The sequence below is a fragment of the Coloeus monedula genome (assembly GCF_965178545.1).
Source record: "Coloeus monedula genome assembly, chromosome: 4".
NCBI lineage: Eukaryota > Metazoa > Chordata > Aves > Passeriformes > Corvidae > Coloeus > Coloeus monedula.
Window position 1 is genome coordinate 73793985 of NC_138784.1, and position 26061 is coordinate 73820045.

Here is a 26061-nt window from a genome sequence, read left to right on the forward strand (position 1 = left end):
CAAGCCACCCAGGGAGCAGAAGCTGAGGGTCAGGCCCCACTTACCATCACCTTGTGCCTTCCAATGAGGTTTGGGGACTCGCAGAGGAGCTGCACGTCTGACACGGTCACCGCACAGGGCTTCTCACCCACCAGAACGGTGTAGTTCAGCTTGGCATTGCCTCCTGCCACCGGGGGGATCAGATTCCTGCCCTGCACAGAAAGCAATATCACACCCCAAAATAACCAAATAAACATCAGGAAAGAGTTTTCTTTCCCTCTCTGGTTCATTCCATTGATACAAGTGTTGATACTGCATTTGATAGGTGTGGATGGCTGATCCCTGACACTGCTCCAGGCCTGGTTGGATGGGGCTTGGAGCAACCTGGTCTAGTGGAAAGTGTCCCTGCCCACGGCAGGGGTTTGGAATGGGATGGTCTTTAAGGTCCCTTCCAACCTGAAGATGATTCTATTATGCTATTTGTAGTTCACCATTTGCTAACACAGAGAGGAAAAGCCAATTTCGAAAGTCATGCAGAGAACAGCTTGAGTGGCTATAGACTGAAAGCAGTCACAACAGCCTGTCCTGCTCCTCCCTCTCTGGAACTGGATGAGAAATGTTCCATCTAAGTCCCGCGCAATAAAGCCCTCACTAAATGTAGTCAGACAAGTAAATCCGACCGCTTTCCACACGTGCAAAAAGCATCTGCAGGTAAAATAATTTCTTTGCATATTGACCACATCAAAATACCGATACAGAAATGCTCCATCATAAAATTCCTTCTCTGTATTGCTGTGCAGATTACAGAAATGGCAAAGGACTGGTTTGGGTTTAAACAGGGGTGAGAAGAAGGTCTTGAATGTCCAAGAAAGGAAACAGAGTTGAGTATTTAAGTGTCAGCCCCATTGAAATGGTAGAAAATAGTCTCTGGTGAACAGCAGTGGGTACAGATTCAGGCTGCACACATGTATCTGCATCAGGAGTATATCTTTTTAGTTATGGGTGTGGGCAGTGCTTGGTGTTTGCTGATGGTGACTCTGATATGGTTCCATATGGGGTAAGGGACGGAGGAAGTTTCTGGGGTGCAATCAGGATGATTTATGGGGCTGCTGGCAGGCACAGAGAGGGCATAGGCAGAATTTGTTTGTCTTTCCTCATCCGGTTTTTGGTCCCCATCTCACCTTCAGGATGATGGGACTTCCAGGCTTCAGCTCCAGGATCCCTGAAGGATTGAAAACCTCGAAGATCGGGTTGGGGTAGTAGGTGAAGTTGGTTTTGTTGAGGATCAGCAGGGACTGCACGTTGTCAAGGATGAAGCCAAACTCCTCCGGGCGCTCGGCAAGCTCAGACTGGTGATTGGGGTCCACAGCCAGTGCTGGGGCCTGGCAGGTCATCTCCGTGCTGTTCTGCACCTCACAGTTCTGGGGAAAGAAACCCAACACAAGGAGTTTTATGGAAAATATGGAACCTGGCAGGTCATCCCTGTGCTGTCCTGCACCTCACAGTTCTGGGGAAAACAACTCAACATAAGGAATGTTTATGGAAAATATAGAGCCTGGCAGGTTATCTCCATGCTGTTCTGCACCTCACAGTCCTGGGGCAGCTGTGTTTGCATTTCAGCTGGGCATCCTGTGCCTCTTGAGAGCTCAGCCTCTGGGGTTGCCAGTCAGCAGCTTTCCCTGACTTCATTTCCTTCTGGAAATAGAAATTTCTTCCCTTATTTTTCACACAGCACAGATTAGTCAAAACCTCGCTACCACCCTACAATTAGGTCTCACACTCTGGGTGTTTCTCCAAAAGTGTCTGTGCAGTGCATGCTCAGTTGTGCTCAGGATTCCAGTTTGGATATCAGGTTACCTGAAATGAATCTCAGCAAGCTGGAGAAGCAAAGACAAAGGTGAAAGTCTCAGAAGACCCTGAAGTTTGGTTCCAGCCCTGCCAAAAACTTTTTCTTTGTGTCCTTCAGGTACTATATAATACTTCTGGGAACAAACCATGCCCTCTTTTTTAGGCTGCAGTAGGAGATTTCAAGCTCCAGACCTGTCAGCCAGTCTCTGTCCCCACTGTGATGTGTTCCCCCCAGCTCTGCAGTCAAACTCACATTGACATGCTCCTTTCCACCGTGTTTTGCCCGGATCTGAGGGTTTTGGATGAGGTCCAGGTGAGTTCCCCACACAGCAATGGGAGTGTTGCCACTGGAGAAAAAGAAATGGAATTAAAGAATGAGCCCAGTTAATAGATGTCAGAACTCATCACACCAGGAATGGGTGATCTGTGTCCCTAAATGTTGGTTGCACAGTATCTGACCACGTCTCGCAGTCCCGTAGCGGGGGAAGGAAGAACAAAACAATTTTTTGTTCTTTCATTCATAAGGGGAGAAATAAGTAAAGACAAATGCTGGATGAAACTGCCATGTCAGGCAGCTCTGGGTTGTTCTCATTGTCAGGATTCAGCAATCACAAGCTTTGGTGATGAGAAGAAGAGCAGAGATTTGATACAGGGTCTTTAAAATGGTCCACAGGCTGTATCTCCCATTTTACTTCAGTCAGTCACAGAATTACAAAATATCCTGAACTGGAACTCACAAGGATCATCCAGTCCAACTCCTGGCCCTGCACAGACATCCCAACAATCCCACCCTGTGCCTGAGAGCGTTGTCCAAACACTCCTGGAGCTCTGGCAGATTTGGGGCCGTGACCATTCCCTGGGGAGCTGTTCCAGTGCCCAACCCAAAAAGCCCTCACAGATACAGTCCAATGGAAGCAGCTCTTGAGGATTCTGGGTTGAGGTCTATAACCCCATATCAAACATGCTGTCAAACCTCACCCTGAATATGACAATGTCACCTCAGTGAACTCTTTGGTGCCACCAGGGAACCCAGCCCTGCAGCAATTAGAAGAAACTGAGCCAAAGTCTTCAGCCTTGGTGTGCATAAGGCCTGGTTTCCATGTGGTGGCCCAGGCAGATCAGAATCCAACACAAACAGAGATTCCCAGTCACTGTGTCCCCTTGCTCAAAGACCAATTTCCTGAGAAGGCCAACTCACACAAGCCATGGCCCACAGTGGATCTTCTCACTTTTATGGGGAGATGTAGCTGGAGCCCTCCTCACTTCCTGCAATCGCTGTTACCACAAGGAAACAGCTCTCAAAAACACCCTTCTCTCCTTTCCCCTGCCTCTCCAGCTGCAGCCAGAGATGCTGGTTGTGGGACTTCAGGGAATGTAGCGGAAGGAGGAAGGAAACTGCAAAGAACCATTCCCAGGCTTCTCAGGGTTGGCTCTGAACACCACATTAAGGAGAAGCCTTCAGCACAGGCAGCTTTGGCCATCCCAAATTAAGGCAGCTCTGATCTACCAGGGTGAGCTCTGCTGTTGCAGCACGAGGTGGGGGCAACGTGATCTGGGGCTGAAGGGAGAAGAGTTATCCAAAAAAGCAAAATCTTCACCTTGTCAGGGCTCACAGAGCCAGGACAGGATGAGGAAATGTCATCAGCAGACAGCCCCATCTCCGAGGGTTTCCCAGGGTGAGGAGTGCTCCCAGCAGTCTCAGCACCTGCCTCTATAACTCCCCTTGGAAGCTGGCCAGGATGCAATTTATTTCCTGCTGGGAAGGGGAGGCCATGTGGAAATCGATGGGATTGTAAAGAGAAAGCTCAGAATCCCTTTCCTGCCTCCAGGTAAACCTGCACATGCAGGAAAGGTGAAGCACGTGCATTATAAGTGAGAATACACCAGGGAATAAACACCCTGTGAGGATGAAGCCAACAAATCTGCCCCATTTCTGACCTTTGTTTTCAATGCTCCTCATTTATCTTCCATTATTAATCAGCTGGAGAGGCAGGAATGAATGCAAACCTACACAGAAGAGCTGTCAGGTTTGGGTGAGCTGAGTTCCAGCCCCTCCAGCTGCACCCACACTGATGAACCAAACAGTTTGGGCTAATCCAGAGAGAATTGGCTCAACCACATCTTTCAGCAGATACTCCTGGGACACTTCTCTGGGATGTTCCTCATGGTCTTTTACTCAAGGACCGGACAGGTCTGTGGTTGGGGAAACATTTGACCTTGAGTTTTGCAGACTATCTCAAGTTTTTTTGCTCTGAAATCATCAACTGTGACAGGAAATTGCTAATGGGAAATTTTATGGGGCAAACCCACATTTGGTGTTTCCATAAGATCTGCTTGGATGAGTTTTCTTGAACGCACAGGGGATCCTGCTGAAGTCACACATCTGCTTACAAGAGAAATTCCCTTCCCTGCCTTACAAAAAAAAAAAAAAAAAAAAACCACCTCTCCCCAAAATTCAGCTTCCCAGTAAGTATTCCTGACATCATCATCTAGGGACAGCTTGTTCACCAAAAACCAGAAGTGCATAAACCAAATTGTTCTTTCTCCACTGTCCTGGACCTTCTGAATTTTGGCTGAGAGCCTTTATATTAATAATAAACCCCATTATTTTTATTGCTATTATTATATAATTCAATAATAATATCATTACTACTATAATTAATTACTAATATAATTAATTGAATCTGCTGATTCAAACTAGAAGGGATTTTGTATCTTTACTGAGTGGAAGGTTTTACGTGTTCCACACAAATCCAAGATGTGAGCACACGTACAGGTATGTGAGTGTGTCTATACATAAACACAAATCCTTTTATTTAATCAACCAGATCTTTGCACACAGTTTTAAACCCACAGGTTAAAAATCCTCTATTTGGGTTGGAATCTGAGCTTGCAGGCTCAGACCACAGGTAATAAACACAGCCACAACACCTGATCAGAGAGACGGAAAGCAAAAAGCCAAAGCAGTTTTTTGTTTGCTGAAGACATAAAATCTCCCCCAAACCCTGTCTGGCCTGAAAATAAAGTAAATAAAACTGTTCCTTGCCTTGAAAATCACCAGCCATTGGCATTTGTGCCTGCAGCTGGATGCTCAGCCAGGTGCAAGCAGAGCCTGGAGACCTGCTGCTGCCCAGCAAAATAACAGAGGAGCTAAGAGCTCTCTGAATTTAACTCTTTATTGCCCCAAAAGACCCTGAGTATCATTTTCTGCCTGCAGACTCAGGTAATTGCTGGATGTACCTCAAATCAAACCCAGATCAAAAGTATTAATGGACCCTCATAAAACCATAAAATTTTATTTACTTGCCAGCCCAGCATGACTCTTTTTTTTTTGTTTGCATTTTGCTTTTTGGCTATGGAAGTAAGTTTGCAGTAATCTTTTCTTTATTGTCTTGAAAAATGGCACTTGGAAAGGTTTTAAGCCAGGCTTGGTATTTGCATTGACTGGTTTTGCAAAGCTGGTTTAGTGGCAATCATCTCTCCCTGGGAACAGCTCAGCCCCACAGTTACAGTGCCTAAAATTGTCCCTGACACCCTGAACCCCCGTGGTGATCCTGGATAATCCATCTTCTCTCTCCAAGGTTGTGCAACTTTGGAGTGACTCAAAAGTGCTAAAGAAAGAGGATGAAATTGGGTAGGTTTGGGGAAAATGGGGCATCTGTTGATGCTGCAGTTGATGCTTCCTGTTTTCAGACACTGAAGAAAGCAAAGGGGAGAGGTTACACCAAAAAATGTTCCATCCCTGGAAATGCTCAAATCATCCCTGGAAGTGTTCAAGAGGTGTTTGGATGTGTCAACTGGGGATATGTTTTAGTGGTGAACATGGCAGTGCTGGGTTGAGAATTGGACTCAATGATCTTAGAGGTCTTTTCCAATCCTAATGATTCCATGAATGATGAGACAAATGCAGTCCCAGCCATCCATCCTAGCAGCTACACACCTCACAGATAAGCTGCTACCCCCTAAACAAGCACCTCACCTTGATTTCCATTATTTTGGGAGCTGGGATGGGAGATCCTACCCGGCCAGCCATGGGACACAGAGTCCCTGCACCTTCAGGCTGGGCAAAACTTTGCCAACAACACCTGAGGCATCTCCTTGGCTGCTTCTCCACCTCTGACTGGCAGCTTCAGCAGAGAAACCAAGGAGCAAACAGGCTCTGGAGAACTCCTCACATCCCAGTCAGACCTGAGGCCAGGTAGAGGACGGTTCTGCAGCTTTCCAGAGGATATTTGGGAATTCACCCTCCTAGGCTGTCAATCTTGCACCTTTTAAGCAGCACTGAACTCGCTTTCTAAGGGAGTAAAGTGATTTCTCATTTCACTGATAACCTGGACTCTGACTGAAAATAAAAGCCCCAAATGGAAAATCCCGACACTAAAGCTTCAGGCCCAACGTGCAAAGGCTCAATCTGGCTAAATCAGTAAATTCCCTCATGGTAATTAAAGGCACTAATTGATTTGTGAAAACATCTTTGGGATGGGAGGTGAAATGGGGGGATTTACAAGCTCTGCTCCTAATCCCCAGAGACTCCAATCAGTCCAGTTTGACAGGGAAGCAGAGAGCTGCCATGGATGAATGAGAGGAGACTAAGATTTCTTATTTTGTATCTTTTCAAGGAAATACCAGTGCATTTAATGACCAATTTCTCCCTTCCTGAGGCAATTTCTCCAGGCTTCTGAGAATTTGGGTATCACTTTGATGCCTTCCACAACCAGGGCAAACGCTGCTCTCAGGCACCTTCATGTGAACCCTGTGAATTCACCAAAGCAGCATCAAGGGGGTGAAGAGAAAAAGGGATCCCTAACGAGGAGAAAGGCTCTTGGATAGGGCAGGAGCAGGGCTCCCATTGTGTTTCATCTCGGGACAGAGCCCTGGGGCTTTCAGGCACCATGGCCAAACAGGCAGTGCTCAGTCCTGAGGCATCTAGTCCATGAAGGCTGTGGGAAATGTAGGAATTTCAAGTCCATGAAGGCTGTGGGAAATGTAGGAATTGCAGCTTGCAAACTGTGAGAGACTGAAATGGTTCATGGCTTACACATTGCTAAAATCATGGAAGGGCTTTTGCCCACTGTAGCAAACTGCAAAGAAGCCGCTGCTCATCTGCGACCACCGAAGCCACCCCTCCCCAAATACACCTACAAACAGGATTTGAAGCGTGGAGGGAACCTGGGATAAGATAAATGTCATACTATTGTCCAGTCCTCCCAGGTCTAGGGAGAAGAATGGGACCCTGGAAGAGACACTGGGATTCTGGTGGCTCAGAGGTTCAGGGGAAGCTGCCGAGGTGCAAAGCACCCACCTAGGGGTGAGCACGGCCCAGCTCAGGCTGCAGCTGGTGTTGGACCAGATAAGGAAAGAGGCAAACCCTGGGAGGAGGGAACTTGGTCTCTTTGTCCTTATCAAGTGAACTCAGCTGTGATAACTCCCCTGCCCGGGCAGTGCCAGGACATCCACACAGAGCCTGAAGGTGCTGATGCTGCTGATGGGCCATGATGGGACTTAGTGGAGCCAACTGGGCTGATGCAAGAGGCAGCTGTGTTGTCTTTGAAGGTGTCAAAGCTTCCCAAAGTGTCCTCTGATCCACAACATTCCATCATCCAGGTGTCCCTGACCCACAAGTTTCCATCATCCAGTGGGAAACTGCCTGCCCCAGGGGAGGTACCTGGGCGATCCCACCTGAACCTGAGTGAATATAAACCCAGCAGAGGTTGTGTTCTGGGGATTTTCTTCATTGTTTCTTTGGGATGCCCCTTGTCATCTGATGGATCCTGTCTGTGACCATCACTTCAACCAAGAGACATCGAAATTGCAACCACCAAGTTTTGTGAGGCCTGTGAGTGGCGCAATCTTTCTACTCTCATCCTTTCCTTCTCTTTCTTATGCATTTTCTTATGGGATATTTTTAGGCTTTTATATTTTCATATTGCAAGTGATAATAACAACCAAAATGGCCACATACCTGTTCTCCTCTGCCACCAAATTGTTCTAAAGTTGACATATATATATATATATATATATATATACATTTATATATTTACAAACACTGATCATTCAGTGTCGTTTCACTCTAATGCATCCCGAGGGATCTATTTGGCTTTGGGAAGTATCTCTGCACAAATTCTTGATGGACAAAATGCTTGGAAAGCAGTTTTCTACACCAAGGACCAAAGTTATCACAGCAGTGCTCCTTTAAAAAACCATGGGAACAGGGAGAGGGCTCCCATGGGAGGCTCACCTGAAGATGCTCCACTCAGGCTCGATCCTCAGGATGGTGGGATCCTCTACATATTCATAGTGCAGCTCCTGGTGGATCTTGGCCTTGTCCACTCTCACAGACACCTTCACCTTCTCGAAGCCTTCATAGGAGGCCGTGGTGTTACAGACAATGTGCTTGGTGGACCTCCTGAGAGGAGGAGAAAGTAAATGTGAACCAGGTGCTACCAGCAGCAAAATGGTGTCAAAAAGAACCCAACTACTTATTCTTATGTCCTGTGATCTAAACCTATGCACTGAAGAGGTGAAACTCAGTGTGAACCATTTATGTTCCTGTAGCAGTGTCTGGGGAAGTGTCATTGCCTTTTCACTGGTTTAAATAAAACCACAAGAGCCCTCATCTCCTGGGTCTCAGAGTAAAATCTTAACCCTAAGGGCAGTCTCCAGAAGTATTTCCCTGTGATTAAATGTCTGATGGATGTTTCCTTCCTCCCAGAAGACATGTGCAGCAGCAGCTCATAAAAGGGGTGTTTGCACCTCAGCTTTGCAGTCTGGGATCATAAAGTTTACTTTGCATTAGGACTGTAAGCCTTGTTTAAGTGCAGTTTCCAGTGTGCCTGGGACCTTTGGAAGTGCTAATACAGTGGGAAGCATTTTATGATTACATTTAAAGAAGATTCTGCATAAACCTTTCCTTTTTGGCAGGACTCAAAACCAGCTCCAGGTCTGCATTCCTTTCAAAATGAGTCAAAAATCAAACATCCAACATCCTCAGTCTCCCCAGTCCTGTGATTTGTGATGCATCCCCATCTCATACCCCTAAAATGGAGGTGTAAGTCACCTTCACTGACTGCACCCTCAGATGCCCTCTAAATTCCCCTGAAAGACAGTGCTTAATCCCTCCTAAAATTCTTCAACTCCGCAGTGAGCATCTCCAAGCAGCTGTAGCTCCCACTTGGCATTTCAACTCACAAGCTGTGACTTCACCCTGATGAATTTTGGATGCTGGATCACTCCACAGTCATGACAGGCAGCTAAAGAAGATCCCCAGTCAGGAGAGGGAAGGGCATTGCCCCAGGGCAGTGCTCCCAGGTCTCCTGTGAATGAGCCCTTCCTGTGCCAAGGACATATTTGGGAGAAATGTGCCAACTTCATCTTCAGCCCCCATCGCTACTGGCAACAAAATGTGTTGCCTTGGGTAGTTTTGAGCTGCGGGAGCCCCTGGGAATGGGATTCAGGCTCATTCTCACAGGGATCAGGGAACATCCAGCAGGTAACACTGACATTAAGCCTCTCTGAAGCACGATTGAACAGGAGCCAACCCAGAGCTAAAACGTTGCAAATCATCCATTTCTTAGCGCTACAGGACTGTTCTGGGATAAAAGGGAGGTGGTTTAGTACTTCGAACTGATGTTGTCAGATTTTCTTTGTCACCTCTACTAAAGCGGGGACATGAAAATGAATCTTTTAAACGATGCACTCCCAGAGCAAGTAGCAGAGCACAGGACCGTGGAGAATTGTACTGAAATTTGACAAGAGGCCACGGGAAAAAGCACAGCAAATACCAGTCAAAACAATGAAATAAATCCTATTTTCTCTCCCCAAAACACGCCCAGCAAGGCTGTGCATGGTGCAGAATGCACAAGTCCCATTGCTGCGTAGACGTGGACATGGGCAAAGGAGGCACTTGAGGGACAGGGTGTTGGGGCTGCAGGAAAAGTCTCTTGACTTTAATTGGCATTTAATCTTTCACACTCACACATGAGCAGCAGGAAGGGCTCATCTGTACCTGTAGAAGAGGCAGGGTTGTCGCCCAAAGGTCACGATGACGTTGCTGCCCGCGTTGAGGTTGTTGCCTGTGATTGTCACCTGCGTGCCACCCGACACTGGTCCTCGCTTCGGCTTCAGGTCGGAGAGGGTCAGAGTCTGTGGAGGCAAAAGGAGGTGTTGGAAACACAGCAGAGGAGCAGAGGGACCTTCCCTCCCCTGTTAGTGGTGGAGAGAGGGAGGCACCTCAAGGATTGATCAGGACTTCTGAAGTTGGCCATGTCTTCCGGCAGATAAAGGATTCTGGGGTGATACTGGTCCTGTCAGAGACCCTCTGCTCAAATGCCAAGTTCGGTGGGATGAATTCAGACCCAACCTCAGTCGGTTCTCACCCCTCCAAAATCAGTTCTGCTCTTGTACCCACTCAGAAATACTCTTACAAAGAGTTCCATGCCTGGAGCACCTGAGTCCCATCTCCACTGCTTGTTTGGCACAGCTCAGGGGTCTTTTTGCTGTCACACAACACCAGCTCTGCAGGATAACTCAGGCTTTGAACTGGTTTGATTGGATCTTAATGGGGAATCTCCAGCTCCAAACTGTGGAACTCACAAATGATGGTTTGGTCTTGAAAAGATCACTCAACTTCATTGAGTCTCAGAATGAAAGAATGATTTGGGTTGGAAGGGACCTTAAAGATCATCCAATCCCACCCCCAGCCATGGTCAGGGACACCTTCCACTCTCCCAGGTTGCTCCAAGCCCCATCCATCCTGGCCTTGGATGCTTCCAGGGATCCAGGGGCAGCCACAGATTCCCTGGCCCCACAACCCTCACAGAGAAAAATTTCTTCCCAATATCCCATCTAACCCTGCCCCCTGGCTGTGGGAAGCCATTCCCCCTTGGATGGAGGAGAGCTCAGCAGAGCATCTGAGTTCATTCTTGCCTCTCCCACACAGGATCCCAGAACCAGTGAGTTTGGAAAAGACCTCCAAGATCATCAAATCCAAGTTGTGACCAATCCCCATCTTGACACCCAGAACAGAGCACATCCAGCTGTTCTTTGAACACATCTAGGGATGGGACTCCATCACCTCCTGGTGAAATTCCAATGTTCAACAACCCTTTCCATGAAGAAATTCCTCCTGATGTCCAACCTGAACCTGCCCTGGTGCAAAATGCCCACACATGACCCTAAATCTTTCTCTTCTTATCAGACTTGGATGTTTAGACAGCCTTGAACTGTCCTGCACTGACTCAACTTGATGGTGCTGCTCCTGTCAAGGTGTCCTCTGAAATCCCACAGCCACAAAAGCAGCACTGCCCAGCTGAACACCTTTTCCCTTTTCTTGCTGATTTTCTGAGCCTCTTTTCCAAGCCTGACACAGGGCTGTGTTAATATATCGAAAAGGTGCACAATTCCTTTAGAGGCCCCAAATCTAAAACTCTTTTTCTAACCCTGCTACCCTCCCTTCTTCCCCAAATCAAGATAAAATACTCGCACTCTGAAGGCACAGATCACCCTGTTACCACAATGCAGAGAGGAGACATCAATATTCAGGGAGAAATTTGGAGTTACAGTTTATTCTTTCATTTGCATTTTAATAGAAAAACTTTCCATTCAGTCCCAAGTGAAAAGCTACTATATGCATTTAAATGAAGATTATTTCTTTCCCCCTCTCTTTAAGAATGATGACACAAGTGCTTGAAGCTCTCAGCTCCTCTGAACGAGCAGGTACATCACACAGTCACCTTATTGAGCTTTGGAGACCATTAATCCATGTTTATAAAACCACCTGACACACACTGCAGCTCCCACTCTCACACACACAGAGCCACCTCTGTTCCCGGCCCCTCTGGTTCAATCATTTTGAAAAACAGCGGCAAGATTTCCATTTTTCCATTTTGCTCCTATTCAAAATGCAGCTCTTGGAGGAAGGGCAGAACATGAACATCAGACTCACAGCTCTGTAGAAGGATCTATTGTCAGAGCTGGGCACTTTTTGTGTTTAAACCTGGCTGGTTTTCACCTGGTGGTTTGGAAGCTGGTTTTATACTCAGAATCATGGAATTTTTGAGGTTGGAAAAGACCCCTAAGATCAGCAAATCCAAGCATTAACCCAGCATTTCCAAATTCACCACTAAAGCACATCTCTGAGGACCACATCTACGTGTTTCTTGAACACTTCCAGGGACAATGATTCCACCACTTCCACGGGCAGCCTGTGTCAGTGATTGACAACCTTTTCATCAAAGAATTTTCCCAATATCCAATATAAACCTGACACAACTTGAGGCTGTTCCCTCTCTCCTGTCCCTGTTCCCTGCAAGCAGAGCCCGACCCCCCCCGGCTGCCCCCTCCTGTCAGGGACTTGTGCAGAGCCACAAGGTCCCCCCGGAGCCTCCTTTGCTCCAGCCTGAGCCCCTTTCCCAGCTCCCTCAGCCTCTCCTGAGGCTCCAGACCCTTCCCCAGCTCCATTCCCTTCCCAGAGGATCCCAAAACTGGATCCAGGATTTGAGGTGGGGCCTCAGCAGTGCCCAGCACAGTGGGATGGGCACTGCCCTTGTCCTGCTGGCCACACTATTCCTGATACAATCCAGTTGCCATCGGCCTCTTGCCCACCTGGACACATCTGGCCTCATGTTCAGCCACTGTTGACCATCACCCCCAGGTCCTTTTCCACTGGGCAGCTTTCCAGCCCCTCTGCCCCAAGCCTGGAGTGTGATTTTCTGGCAATATTCTCTACCATTCTCTTTTAATGGGATAAAAAACGCAGGAAGAGTATGGAAATGCAAAAGATGCGCTTCGGTGCTACTCCTTTATATTTTGGGTACCACCTCAAGCTCTAATGGCAACTCCCTTGTTGATGAACACTTCCACCAGTGCAAATTCCTGCTGACCGTGATGGCTGATGCTGGGGGGCGACCTCCCACCTGTGAGAAAATGGGTTGAGAATGGCCACCTTGCTGCCCAAACCTCACAACAGCACAGCAGTAGTATCTGATTCAAAAATCAGAGAGGAGCATTCGAGTTAAAGACCCAAAAGACCTTTGTCCCACCCCTGGGTGGGTTCCCTGCCCTCTCCTTGGGGCAGATAAAGCAGCCATGGCCTTTTGAGGATCCTCACAGGCCACACCAGAAATGTTCCTTGGCAAAGCGCTGCTGTGTCTCGGGCCAATCTTACAAATGGGTTTGTGGCTCAGCTTTCAAAGTTGTGATCAACCATTAATTATTCACAGTGGCCTTCATAAATATTGCACAGCACATTCACAGCAAAACTCCAGACTATTCACCATTTCCTCACTGGTGCAAGGTGGTGGAAAATGCAAAGAGGGTCTTGTGGGTTGGTGATAGGATGGTGAGTGACAAGGGAAAGAGGACAGGAAATTTTCTGCATCTTTCTAGGATTTTACCTACTTTCCTTGTCTCCCAACTCTTTCTTTCCTCCAGTATCTCCTGCACATAGGTTTTCCACAGAGAAGCACCATCAGAGCTGGGTCTAAACTGACCCCACAGAGCTTGTCAAGACCTTGGTTCCCATTCCATTCCTCCTGGGAACACGGCAAGAGCAAGATGTGACTCAAACACAGCTTGTGCCTCTGGGTTTCCTTTCTAGAGATTCCACAGTAGCAGCAAGAGGGGAAAAAATGAAAGGGATGGGCGGGAAATGCTCTCCAAAGCAAAGATTTTAGGAGCAGACCCAGAAGAAATGTAGAGTAGCCCACAACACCTGCACTGAGACACAATATTTTCATCTAAAGCCAGAATAAAGGCAAACTTTCTTCAGCACCTGAACTGAGAAGTGGATGTAATTTTTTTTTCATTGAAAGACTGGGGCAATAATCATGGCAAGAAAATGAATAACTGTAAAAAAATAAATTTCATTTAGATCATCATAAATTTCATTTCAGTTTAGTTTCCCTCTTGGCTTATTGCACTTTGTAATGCAATTTGCAGGTTTTGATCACAGATGAGTTTAAAACAAATGAGCAGCTATTTGAATTGAAAAGTTCTGGTTAGAAAGGTGGGGAAGAAAGGTGGGTAGCATTTCTAAACTAAGCCACCTCTTTCTTAAAACACTGGGATGAAATACTCTGTTGAGTCCAAACCATTATCTCTTCCAATTCTTGCAGGACAGGGGAAGGCTGAACCATTGGCCAACTTTGACCAAGTTTTCCTTCAAAACTCTTGAAAAGCAATTTTCCAGAAGATTTGCTATGAGTCAGGAAATGACATTTATGTCCCAGGTGATGCCCTTCCTTGGCTTTCAAACAGCTTCTTTCCCTTCAAGCTGCCATGCACTGCTGCAGGATGCCAAGGCACGTTGAGATTCCTGCAACAGCATCTCTGCCCTCCTGGCAGAAAAATCTGAGGAAGCCAAAAAAACACAGCTCCAACTGTGAAAGCACCGGACACGGGAGAGGGAATATGATAGGCAGGCTGGAGAGTGTCTGTATTTTTGGGGGGGTTTTTTGTCTAGCACAAAGATATTGAGGTATTCAGCAGAGAAAACCCTGTTGACTTCATGCTCGTGCCCTGGCAGCCGGGAAGGCGCCAAGCAGAGGGAAAAGCTGTCACAGATGGACACGGATGATCAAAACCAGACAGTAATTCCAAGAGTAGCAAAGGTGACACGTTGAAGTGTAATGTCCTGGAAAGAGCCCTTCTGGCTGCCTGGTAGGGGCTTTCTCTCAAGGTGTTTCTCTGCCCCCGCCACCGCAACACCTGCGCGACATCGGAAAGCAGAGAACAGAGAAATTTCTGTAGCTCGAGGGGGAAATCCAAGACATTTGCATTCATTACAAGTTCCCTTCACCATAAAGAAATGCTCAGGCATGTGAATAATTTCAGAAGAGACCCATTCCCTTGTAGGAGTTGAGAGCTTTTGATGGGAACAAAGGGACCCTCTTATCTCAAACCTGCACAGATCTGCACAGATCAAGGCCAGACAATGCTTGCATGTCCCCAGCAAGGGGCCTTGGAGGAATAATCAGGTCTCTTGGACAAGGAACGTCATCAGAAAGGAGGAAAAAAGCTCAAGCCAAGTGTACAACGTGTTTGCACTTGAACTGAAGCTCAAGCTTGCAGGTGTCTCTCATTTCATCATGGAGTATCCAAAGCAGTTGCCCACCAGCACTGAGCCCCAGTCACATCCTACAGCTCACCAGTAGCCTGAGCTGGATCATCACAGTGCTCCTGGCATGGAGGGAATGAAGAAACACCTGGGGGAATCCAAGAGTTAGGAGAAAGAAACCAAATCAAGACCATCGGGCTCCTGCTGCTGAAGATCTCAGGGTAGTAATGAGTAGTGGCAACCCCCAAGTTTCTTCTGGAGGACACTGGTGGCTCCAGCCATAGGGGTGCTGGCAGCAGGAGCATCACACCCAAAAAAAAAAGATACTAGGGAAGTTTTTCCCTTTTTTAGCTTTTTTTTCCTTTCCTGTACAGCACTTTTAACTATTAATGAGAATTTTCTGTACTAATTTGGATCATGGTCGCATAGAACTGTAACTGGACTAATAATCTGGACTATTATTAGGTTGTTAAAACTTTAATTAGACTGGCTATTTTTGCTTGGAACAAGATGTTGAAAGGAAATGGAATGAACAGTTTGGTGCACCCAGAACGGCAGTGAAGAGCTCGGAGGCTCAACGTGGTGAAGGACAATGGACAGAGGGAGCAAAGGGGACCAAAGCCAAGCAGAACATTTTTCAGGAGCTTACCATGAAGTAGTAGAGCTGTGAAGACCTGGCCATGAACTCCGGTTTGCACTCAGCCACGCAGATTTCCACGAATCCGGCGTGCTGGCTGGGCTTGGCCTCCCCCATCTCACACACGATCCTGAGGGGAGAACACCAACCATGAGCAGAGTTTGAGGGATGGTTTGGTGGTGCTGGTAACACGGAGTTGGAGCAAAGAGCCCACAGCACTGAGGGATGGACTGTAGATTAACCCAGCCTCTTCTGTCCCATCCAGAACCCAAATTGTGGACTAAGTTATTCTTTAGAAAGTGGTGGCTTCTGGCTGGGACAGGTGCTGAGGTGGTGTAAATCCACTTAAATACACAGAGAAATGCTGGGCTGAGGTCTGGCTCCATCCCTCTTAACTCCAGTCTGGCATGGTGGAGGCAGCACTAAGGTTTAATGATCACTCCTGCACTTAGCGAGAGGCTTTTCAGGATTGCCACCCTCCAAACTGGAATTAAACACCTTGGGGTGACTCCTTGGTGAAAAACAGGTTAACTTTAGGGCATTTGCCATGAGGATTACCTAAATATGCAATCCAAACAGAGTAATAAATGGATTATTAAATAAATGGATTATCCTGAGCTGTATGTGAGGAATGGCCTCTTCCATTCCTCAGTTCCCAGGTTGGAATGGATCCCTTGGAAAGCCCTACAGGTAGCAATGTCATTAGGTGTGCTGTGGCCTTTGTTCTGCCACACACCCAACTTACTGCTCTGCTGGGATGTACCCTTCCACCAGTGGCTTGCACTCCACGCCAGCCACTTTGACGTGGGACGCGATATCCCGGAATTCCAGCCCCAGGTTCTCCCCACGGATGGTCACTTTGGTGCCTCCCTCACGAGGGCCCGTCACGGGGTTGATCTGGGGAAACAAGCCAAGAGAAAGGAGAACAATCAAACCAGGCACCAGAACCCTCTCAGGAGAAGGAACAGATGATTTTTTGGGATTACTAGAGACGCTCATAAATGCTGAACAAGTGAGGGAACCAACCTACTTCAGATACTCAGAGAATGCAGAATCCTGCCCCAGACCTTATTTACTCTCTTTTAGCTACTTGCAAAACATCCAGAGATGAGTAGAAGATGTTTTCTAGGCAGGAGCAGGGATTTTTGGTGCTGCAGCTGAGCTCTGCACTTCGTAGACGTGAGCCATGGAAAGGCAGGAGAGGGACACGGTGGAAAGAAATGGGAGAAAGAACAAGACAAGAGCATAAGGAGTTGAGCCAGTCACTTGAAATCCTAAATTCCTGGCCCAAAGCACATAGAGGCTTTGATCTCTTCTGGAGGCAAGTAATGGTCACGCATCAGAAACTTGGCTAAAAGTGTCCACCTGGAATAAAACCAGCCAAGCCACAGCAGGAATAGGGTGTCAGCTTAGGTGTGGAGTAGGTGCATGGTGACTGAGATGGCAGCAGCAGCTGCTCTGTGCCAACATCTCTTCCTGAAAGAGCTCCAGTTTCCCTCAGGGGAGAGCTGGGGCCATTGGAAGGGCAGGCAGGGAGTAGGGACAGATTATTTGTGGAGCAGGAGGCCTCTGAGCCCCAGCAGGAGATGAGCAACCATCCCAACCAGCCTGGGGGCTGCTGGAATGACGTTTGCATCCCAGCCTGGCCCTCTACCAGACCCTCGCAGGGTCTTGCTCCATCACCCTTGTTCAGAGCCAGGTGGGAATCAGCATTGGAACTGTGTCCTGAGCATTGGAACAACACTGGAATCACGGGGCTGGCCCTTAATTATCTCCATGCTGCCCTTCCAAGTGCTCCCTGTGCCCACTTCACCACACAACTGCCTGCTTGAAGGGGGTTCAAACACTTCCCTCACAGGGCATTCCCTGCTGCCCTCTCAGGATGCCATGGCTGCCATCTGCCAGCGCTGGCACGGTTCCATCTGCACTGAGCAAAGGGGAATTCCCTGTGTCAGGTCCGTACCCACCGGCCCTTGGCTCTGCCAGGTGGGAATCTGGGGCTGGCAGCGATGCCCTGAAGTAGCAGTTGGGTTGGCAAGGGAAGGCGAGGCACTGGCATGAGCAGAGCTGCTCCTGACAACTTCCCAGCACCGAGCCTGGCACCCAACCAACCTGGGGGCTGCTGGAATGACGTTTGCATCCCAGCCGGGCCCTCTACCAGGCCCTCACAGGGTCTTGCTCCATCACCCTTGTTCAGAGCCAGGTGGGAATCAGCATTGGAATTGTGTCCTGAGCATTGGAACAACACCGGAATCACGGGGCTGGCCCAGGTTTGGTGTAATTCCCACCTGGCACCAGGGTTGGTGTAACTCCCACCCAAAGGGTAATTTTGAGAAGGCCCATCTTTAATAAAAGGAGGGAGATCCAGGCACTGCTAGGGGATATTTAATTTAAGGATATTAATTTTAGGTGTTGGGAACCAACTCCTCAGTGAGCGTGACTTATGTCTGACTCTACAGGGAACCAGGAGGTATTCATGGTGGTTTTCCAGGAAAGGAAGAAGGAAGAAGGAAGGAAGAAGGAAGAAGGAAGAAAGAAGGAAGAAGGAAGAAGGAAGAAGGAAGAAGGAAGAAGGAAGAAGGAAGAAGGAAGAAGGAAGAAGGAAGAAGGAAGAAGGAAGAAGGAAGAAGTGTTTGTGGTTATTTTCCAGGAAATGAGGAAGGTGTCCTAAAAATCTAGAATGAAAATGAAATTTCTATTCAAGAAGAAACTATCAGTTGGAGACTCAACATTGAAAACTCGAACTGTTTTCCAAAAATGGCATTTCTCAAATATTTTTATTCCAAATCATCAATAAATACCTATTCAAGCAAGGTTTCCTTTTTGAAACACTTATTTTGCCAGTGTCAGTTAATCCTTTCCTGATAAAACACCATCCTAAATGATGCCAGAAGGCTGGAATAAATCCCTATACCAAGTGCAATCAAACATTCTCAAAAGGAAAAAAAGAAACATAAACTAAAATCCCCACATTTTATTTTTATTTCTGTGTACTAGACACGCTTTGTAAGAGAACTGAGCTCCCAATGGAATATTTTGGTTCTGTTTTGTGGAATTAAATTTGTGATCAGATGGTTTTCATGTGCTGTTGGAAGGTAGGTGTCAGGAAAGGTAGGTCTGTGGTTAATTAGAGCTCACTTATAATTCAAAGAGCTCACTAACATGGGCACCACATCTCATAGCCAGCCAAAAGAGGATTTTTTTTTCCTCATATGACTGGTGTTTTTTACCCTAAATAGAAGGAGGTGTAGTGCTGAAAAGGAACACCTTGCTAGAAATGCCATTTCTTTCAGAACTAGGGGTGAGTTTGAGACCAAATTTTCACTGCAGAAGTCACAAAAAACCTCAGTGAAAATGTGATCCCCCTCCTTCCATATCTGTCTAAAGCACAAGATTTCAAAAAAAGATTCTTGCTGGGACTCAAAAAACATCAAGAGGAAACTTCCCAGACTGAAGCCAGCACAGCACCACTGAATCCCTCCCTGGGCAATATTTAATTTGTAAAGGCCAGCATCAAAACCCACTCATTTCCTTAAAAATGAGGGCCTGGGATTCTCCCAGGAGCACCTGGAAGATTTTTTAGCCCTATTTCATAGCTCTGTCATAGATTCAAACAAGAGGAAGGTGTTACCAGGCTGTTTTCACAGCAGGAGAGAAGGAGCCTGTTCCAATCACAGGTGAAAAACATGGAACAAAACCTGTCAGTTTTGGAGACGAAAATCCAGGCAGGGAAACAAAAGCTATCAGGAAGCCTCATCTTCCTCTGGAAGAGCCAGAGCTGCATCCCAATTTCCACTCTCTGCTCATATCAGCTGCTGCTCCTCACTCCTGAAGGATGTTCTTGTGGCTCAGCAAATCTCTAAGTCCTTTAATTTCCCTGAGTGGTTCTGTAAATGCCAGAGTTGGTACAGAAATGGGGAGATCAGTGCTGGAGGGGCTGTGAGTGCTCCTACAAGTGTGAGTACACATGTTGTTCCTCCTCTTCCCTGCAGAGATCCAGCCCTGGCTCCTCTCCAGGCTCTGGATGCTCCCACCCCACAGCTCCAGACCTACCATTAGCTGCAATATATATCCAGTCACTTGAGATTACTTCCATGCTAATGGCTCAGAAAAAGGCCTTCCAAGAGCTACTTAGGATTGCAGCAGACAGCTGGAATATTTCATGAGAGAGTGTTGCAATGATCTGTTTGAGCTTGGGGAGTTGTTGGAGGAAATGCCAGCAGAATTTGAAGCACAGCCCCTCTGGAGCTGTAGGGTGGAGAATGAGGGATTCGCTCTTCAAAAAGAGGCTGAAAATGCAGGGTTGGGGTCAAAGAATGCAGAGAAATGTGGGTGGACCTTCAAAACCTCTGCATGGCCGGGTTCTCGTGTTTTGGATTTCCGTTCTAGTTGATCATCCATGAGCTTCCCCATACCAAATTCTATCAATGTTTTGCAAGGTCTGAGAATCTGAAAATATTTCAAAAAATGTTTCCCCCAGCTTCAAGTGATTTTCAAGGCCTCAAAGTTGAATTTTCAGGTGTAGCTGTCCTTTCTGGCTGGCGGGGTTTGGTTTCATAACTTCAGGTGGTTCAGGTGGGGTAAAAATTACCAGTCTCAGATAAACCCAAGTGAAGTAGAGATCTCCACCTTGGAAACACCAGAATAAGCCATAAACATCAGAATGAGCTGAACTGCAACAGTTCGACTGAGTGAGAGCTTTGAGAGCTGGTGAATGACAGGGAGATGAATCAAAATACAGTGAAAAAGATTATTTTCAGAAACATCTGGGAAAAACAGATTCAACCCAGCCCTTGCTCTCCCAAAATATTCAAGCATAGACCTCGGTCTAGGGCTTGTAAATGACACTCACACTTTTTGAACCTTAATCAAATACAACTTAAAAAAAGCCTTCCTTGCTTTCTAGGAAAATAACCCACCTAATTATTCCTACTAAACCACCACTGTGGAGGTTGGATTTTCCTCTTTTGCATTTCCCCTTATCTTCCCTCTTCCATTTCCCTCCTGACTTTTCCCGGTTGTAAATCAGGCCCTGGCCACATTGAAAGGCTGCTCATGTTGAGTAAGGCCTGGTGACTGAGGGATGCTCAAGGCAGGAGGCAGCTGGAAAGGACAGAGACGTCATTTTCAAGGCTCAGGTCTGTCTTGTTGCCTGTCCTGTGACCCTGAAAACGTGCCTGTCATTATGGCAAAGGTGTCCAAAGACAGCAGACAAAAATCCCTTTCGATTTCAGGCCTGACTTGCCTCCACTGCCTTCTCTCCCTTCCTCTGCTCCTTGTCTTTATGGTCTTCCTATCCTCTTGCCTCCTTTTTGAACCATTCCTCCAGCTCTTCCTTGGCCCTATCAACACAATCGATAGGAAACTGGCTGAAGAACGTTATCCTGCAGGTCCTTCCCCCAGCCCTGCCCTCATTCTCTCTTTATCACTTAATTGGACAGTTCCAAACTTTTCCTAGCCCAGGCTTCCTCTTGCCTCCTCCTCGAGCCTTCCAAGGAGAAACCTGACAACTCTACAGGGCTTGCTTTGCTCTGGGAAGACTTTTTTCACCTCACAACATCAGCCTGGGGCAGGACAAACAAAAGGGCTTAATCTGATGGGGTCAGTGGAGGTTTTTTCTTCTGGACATGTCTTTGTCCATGTCATGCTGCCAGAAAACATAAATTACACCTTTCCTCTTCCTTGACCTATTGTCAGCAAAGCTCAAACCTCTCTGGGATCGCTCAACACCTCTTTCTCAGCCAGGCTGGCCAGAGAGGCTTCTCCAAGAGACATCCTTTGATTTACCCGCATACTGACCATTAGAGATGTCCCAGAGCATCTTGTCTCACCTTCAGCTGCTCCTCTAGTAGGCAAAAGTCTCCTCAAGGCTTGATGTCACATCTGCCAGCCCTTTTTGGGCAGGTCAGTTGCTCTGGGGTTGCTCAGGTTGCTCCAGCAATCTGTGTTTGGGGATTATGGTGGGAATTCTGACACGCTTGGATGTTAACCCAAGGTGACCCCTGGGTTGTAGACACATGATATTGTGTTCCTGCCTTTGGAGCCACCATGGCCTCATATCCCCAGAGTGCCTGAGGCTTTTCCTGACCCAGCAGAACTCAGCCCTGACCTTCCAATCACCAACCCAACCCCAAATCAGGAAAACAAACCAAGGAAAGGGAACACCCCAGCTTCTTGCAGATCCATGACTTACATCCGTGATCTTGGGGTTGGTGCACTTGCCCTTGGTGCTTGACAGCTCCAACCACTGGCTGTCCTGGGCTGGGCAGTGCTGCTTCAGCGTGCACTGGTTCTGTCCCTGGCACCAGCCACACTCGAAATCGGGGTCGGCTTTCAGGCAGAGTCCGCAGCTGTCCCGCATGGCCCCGCACTTGTACAGGTGAACTGCAGGGACAGCAAAAACACACACGGGCTGAGAGATGCAGACAGCACAGGAGAGTGGTGAGATGGCAGTGGGAGCAGGAGGAGAAGGTGTCTGGGCTGCTCATACCAGAAGCAGGATGGAAACTCTCCACGGGGGTGAGTAATGGGGGGAAAAACATGAACATCCTTCTTGAAATAAAGTGCGTTTGTTAGTTCATACGTCATGAAAAGTGTTTTTGGAAGCTGAGAGCAGAAGGGAGGATGCTGCTCTCAGTAGGGGGAGGGGCTACAAGCAGGAGGTTGGAGGAAATGGTGCTTGGGCAGTGATTTGGCCTCAGTCCCTTCCTTTTTCACGGAATGCCATAAGGTGTCACCAACAACCAGCCTCAAGCTCAGCGCTTCATCCTAAAAGAATTTTCTAGACCTGGTCAACCCACAGCTTAAACTTGGGTGTGAAACTGCCCAGAACTGTGTGTTACGGTCGTGCCAATCAGGTTTTCCACTTGACAGAAATCCCTAGAGATAACAGTAAATACACAATGGTTCATTATGAGGCTGATTCCAGGGATTCATAGCTCCTTCTTCTGCTCCAGAAATTCAGTCTGCTTCCCACTTCGAAGCACTGAGCTGATTCCGCTCTAATACAGACAACAGTGATTAATGCTTAGCTCCATTTTGGGCTGTTAAGTGATTAGAAGCACTCAGAGCTTTTTCTAATAAAGCCTGAAAATATTGAAGTCCTCCTACAAAATGAGATCATGTTATTTATCCTTATTTTACAGATGTAGAAACTGAGGCCTGGCTTGCACAGGGGACTGATAGCAGAATTCTCCTCCCAGAAGATGAAGGTGACAGAATCGAGGCTCTCAGACTTTTTTTTCCCTGCATTTGTGGGTATGTTGGGAGATATTCCCTCTGTGCTTCTGTTTTGCTGTGTCCATAGGTGACAGAAGTGGTTGTTATCATTATACACAATCCCAAAGCTCAAAGGCTTTGGATATATTTGTGTTGAAATGCTCTGTTCCTTCCTTCTGTTGCTCATACCTTCCCCCTAGAAGTCAATAAGTATTGGCCAATGCAAGAAAAAGTCAGAAATTCTTTATTTCTCCAGTCTGGGTGCAAGAAAAGTATTTAAAAGTACCCCAAAAAGTCTGCAAAACATCTGTCAAGCACAGAGTTTTCCAGATGTCATGGGATACATCCTTTTCCCTTATTTTCTGTTGGATTTCCTCAAATTTGCTGAGTTCTTCTGCTCGAGATGCTGCCACTGGGTATCTCTGTAGGTAATTCAGTAGGTTTGGGTCAGTTTAGCCTTCCAACCTCCCAGCCCAGCCCATGTGATGCTGGTTGTGAAAGCAGTGGCATCTTGGTCACCTCTGTATCCTCATGAGAGTGTGGTATTGCCTCCGTGTGGTATCTCCATGGGCACATGCCTAAACTCTCCTCCGGATCAAAAACATGATGATAATATCCAAATTATTCATCCAGGCTAGCCACCAGCCAGTGTTGCTTCCCAGATTTTGCCTAGTCAATATTTGCAACATTTTGGCTTGGAATAACCCAAGAAGGACCTGTGCCAGAGATGATTCTTGAGTTCATCCTCTGGTCTGGTTTATGTTACTGGCACAAACAGTCCTAAAACATGACTATGAGCTTTATTTTAATCCTACATCACCAAGGATAGCTCAGTACTGCCCAAGAAAAGGATTTACACTCTCGGTGTGGACCATGTTGTGTCAGGGCTTCTCATTTTATAATGGTAGCACAAAACTAAGCAGGACTGGAGCAAGTGCCCAAATTCTGACCTCCAAGCCACGCCTTTAAAGCCTGTCACAACCCATGGCACTGTTTGGGCCCAGGAAATTTAATACTGTCCTTGGCACAGCTGGGAGAGCAGGAGAAAACTTCAGAGTAGAGGCAGGGTGGCCGTTTCAATGCAGGCTGTGCTGAATGCCAGGGCTGCGCAGGAATCTCCAGCCTGTTGTGTTTGCTGAGTGGATTTAACACTCAAAAGCCACAATTCTGGGCTTTTGGTGCAGGAACTCTGTCATTCAGAGAGGGAGAAGGGCAGGATGGGGAGAAGAGTTGCCTTCTGTGTTGCTCTCCAGCTTCAAGGTGATGTTGGTGGGAACTTTATGCACCACCCCTCAGCATGAGCGTGGGTGTGGAACGGTGTGACAGCACTATGGGAGTACCTGATGGGGACAGATGGAGTGGGAGAAGATGTGGGAAGTGTCCAAGACAAGGTAAAGAGAGGGAGGGAGAAATTTCTGAGAGGGGGTGATGTGAGAAGAAGAGAATTTGCAGGTGTGAGCTGCAAATGCAGAGCAGCCAAGGGGAGGAGTGGCATGAGGGGAAGGTTCCAGGGTGGAAGGACAAGAAGGAAGAAGAAGAGGTGAATGGACCACCCATCTCCAGGAAAATCCAGCTTGCCTCAGGGTCATGGCTGGATGTGCAGCCCCCTCTGCGAGGGGCACATCAAACCTGTGCCAACAGTGGTGGTTAAACACAGGTGGTTTTCAGACCTTTTTTATCATTATCATTTTATTTTGCTCAGAATTCTCCCACTGGTGAGCTGCAGCCTTTCTGCTCCCCTTCTGCCTTCCCCTGTTCATTACTAAATTGCCTCTGAGCAGAGAGCCCACTCTCCTGGCGTCTTAACTTGAAGAGCATCACTGCAGGAGAAATAAAGAGGGGGAGAAAAAGCTGGAGAAGGAGGGGCACGAAAACCAGACGCGAGAATGCGGGGAGAAGCGGGAGGCAGAGACGATGAAGGGAGAGGGAGAGCAACACAAGTGGGAGGGAGAGTCGCATTTCTCAGGTGGAATGAGAGAATTGGAGGGCTGGGGGGAGGCACACAAAGCACTCAAAAATTGGTAATTTGCAGAGTGCAGAGAACAAGTGTGTGCCAGCCGGCACTGGGAGACGGTGGCGGCTTTGTTAAGTGTAGGGAGCGAGGGCCCGTTGCTAAGGTTACCGCTTCCAAGGACAAGTTGAAATAACTCTTTACCTTTGTTCTGTGCTGGGTTGTCAATGTTGAAATTCCCGTTCCACACGACTGTCAGCTCCACTGGCAGGCTGTTAATCTCCATCCCTTCATACGAGTACTAGAAGTGGGAGAGGAAAAACAAAACAAAACAAAAAAAAACCAAACCCAGACTTACAGAGTGCCTGGAGGTGGGGAGGGGATGGGGTGAGGCAAGAGGTGGTGCTGAATGTTGAGAGCAAGAGAAATGGAGCTGTCACTCACCTCCCTAACCAGCAGCACCTGCCAGAATGCCACAGGATGTTCCCAAAGCTGCGGATCTCAAACCGTGCCCCTCACAAAAGCCCATTAGGTGAACATTCATAGAATCCCAGAATGGGGGTGGAAGGCACCTTAAAGATCACCCATTTCCAACACCCTGCCATGGGCAGGAACACCTTCCACTATCCCAGGCTGCTCCAAACCCCGTCCAACCTGGCCTTGGACATTTCCAGGGATCCAGGGGCATCCAAAGCTTCTCTGGGAAACCTGTGCCAGGGCCTCACTCACCCTCACAGCCAATAATTTCTTCATAATATCTGATCTAAACCTTTCTTCAACTTAAAGCCATTCCCTCTTGTCCTATCACTCAGAAAAATATTCCATGATGTAAGTGTGTTTGCATGTGATGGGCCTCAGGTTGGAAAGCCACCTTCTAGGTATTGAGCACAGCTCTGAAAAGTATTTTGCCAAGCTGGGTGCACTTTTAAGGTGTAAATTACACATTCTGGGTCTTCCATCCAACTGTGCCTCTGCTGTGTATTCCGTAGGTGCTGAGTGTGTACGTGAGGTTATCTACACGAGGGATGTTTTGAAGAACTCTTGGAAGATGAGCGAGGTCTCAAAATCAGGGAAACCCCTTGAAAAAGGGGAAAACTGAGCCACTGTGCAATTATAGACCTGTCAGCCTAACTTGGCTTCCCAGAAAGAAAGTACATCAAATTATTAAACAATCAATTTATAAGCACCTGCGAGATGATAAGGTGATAAAAATCAGCCAGCATGGATTTGTCAAGAACAAATTGTGTCAACCCAATCTAATTTCCTTTCTGACAGGCTTAATGACTTTGTGGATAAAGGGGAGGCAGCAGATGTGATTTATCCTGATTTCAGGAGAGTATTTGCTAGTATCCTACAGGAGATCTCCATAAACAA

General features: G+C 47.4%; 1 protein-coding gene across 1 annotated transcript in view; it reads right to left on the reverse strand.

Moving 5' to 3' along the window:
* The window catches only part of PLXNA4 (plexin A4), a gene marked incomplete at both ends in the record, with an annotated part of 391941 nt that overhangs the window by 47291 nt on the left and 318589 nt on the right, over positions 1–26061 (reverse strand). Inside the window, 9 exons of the mRNA XM_082280537.1 lie at positions 45–191; positions 1161–1400; positions 2081–2174; positions 8066–8233; positions 9833–9969; positions 15531–15648; positions 16264–16415; positions 21712–21902; positions 24892–24988. Coding sequence (XP_082136663.1) covers positions 45–191; positions 1161–1400; positions 2081–2174; positions 8066–8233; positions 9833–9969; positions 15531–15648; positions 16264–16415; positions 21712–21902; positions 24892–24988 — 1344 coding nt within the window. The remainder of the gene's footprint in view (positions 1–44; positions 192–1160; positions 1401–2080; positions 2175–8065; positions 8234–9832; positions 9970–15530; positions 15649–16263; positions 16416–21711; positions 21903–24891; positions 24989–26061) is intronic.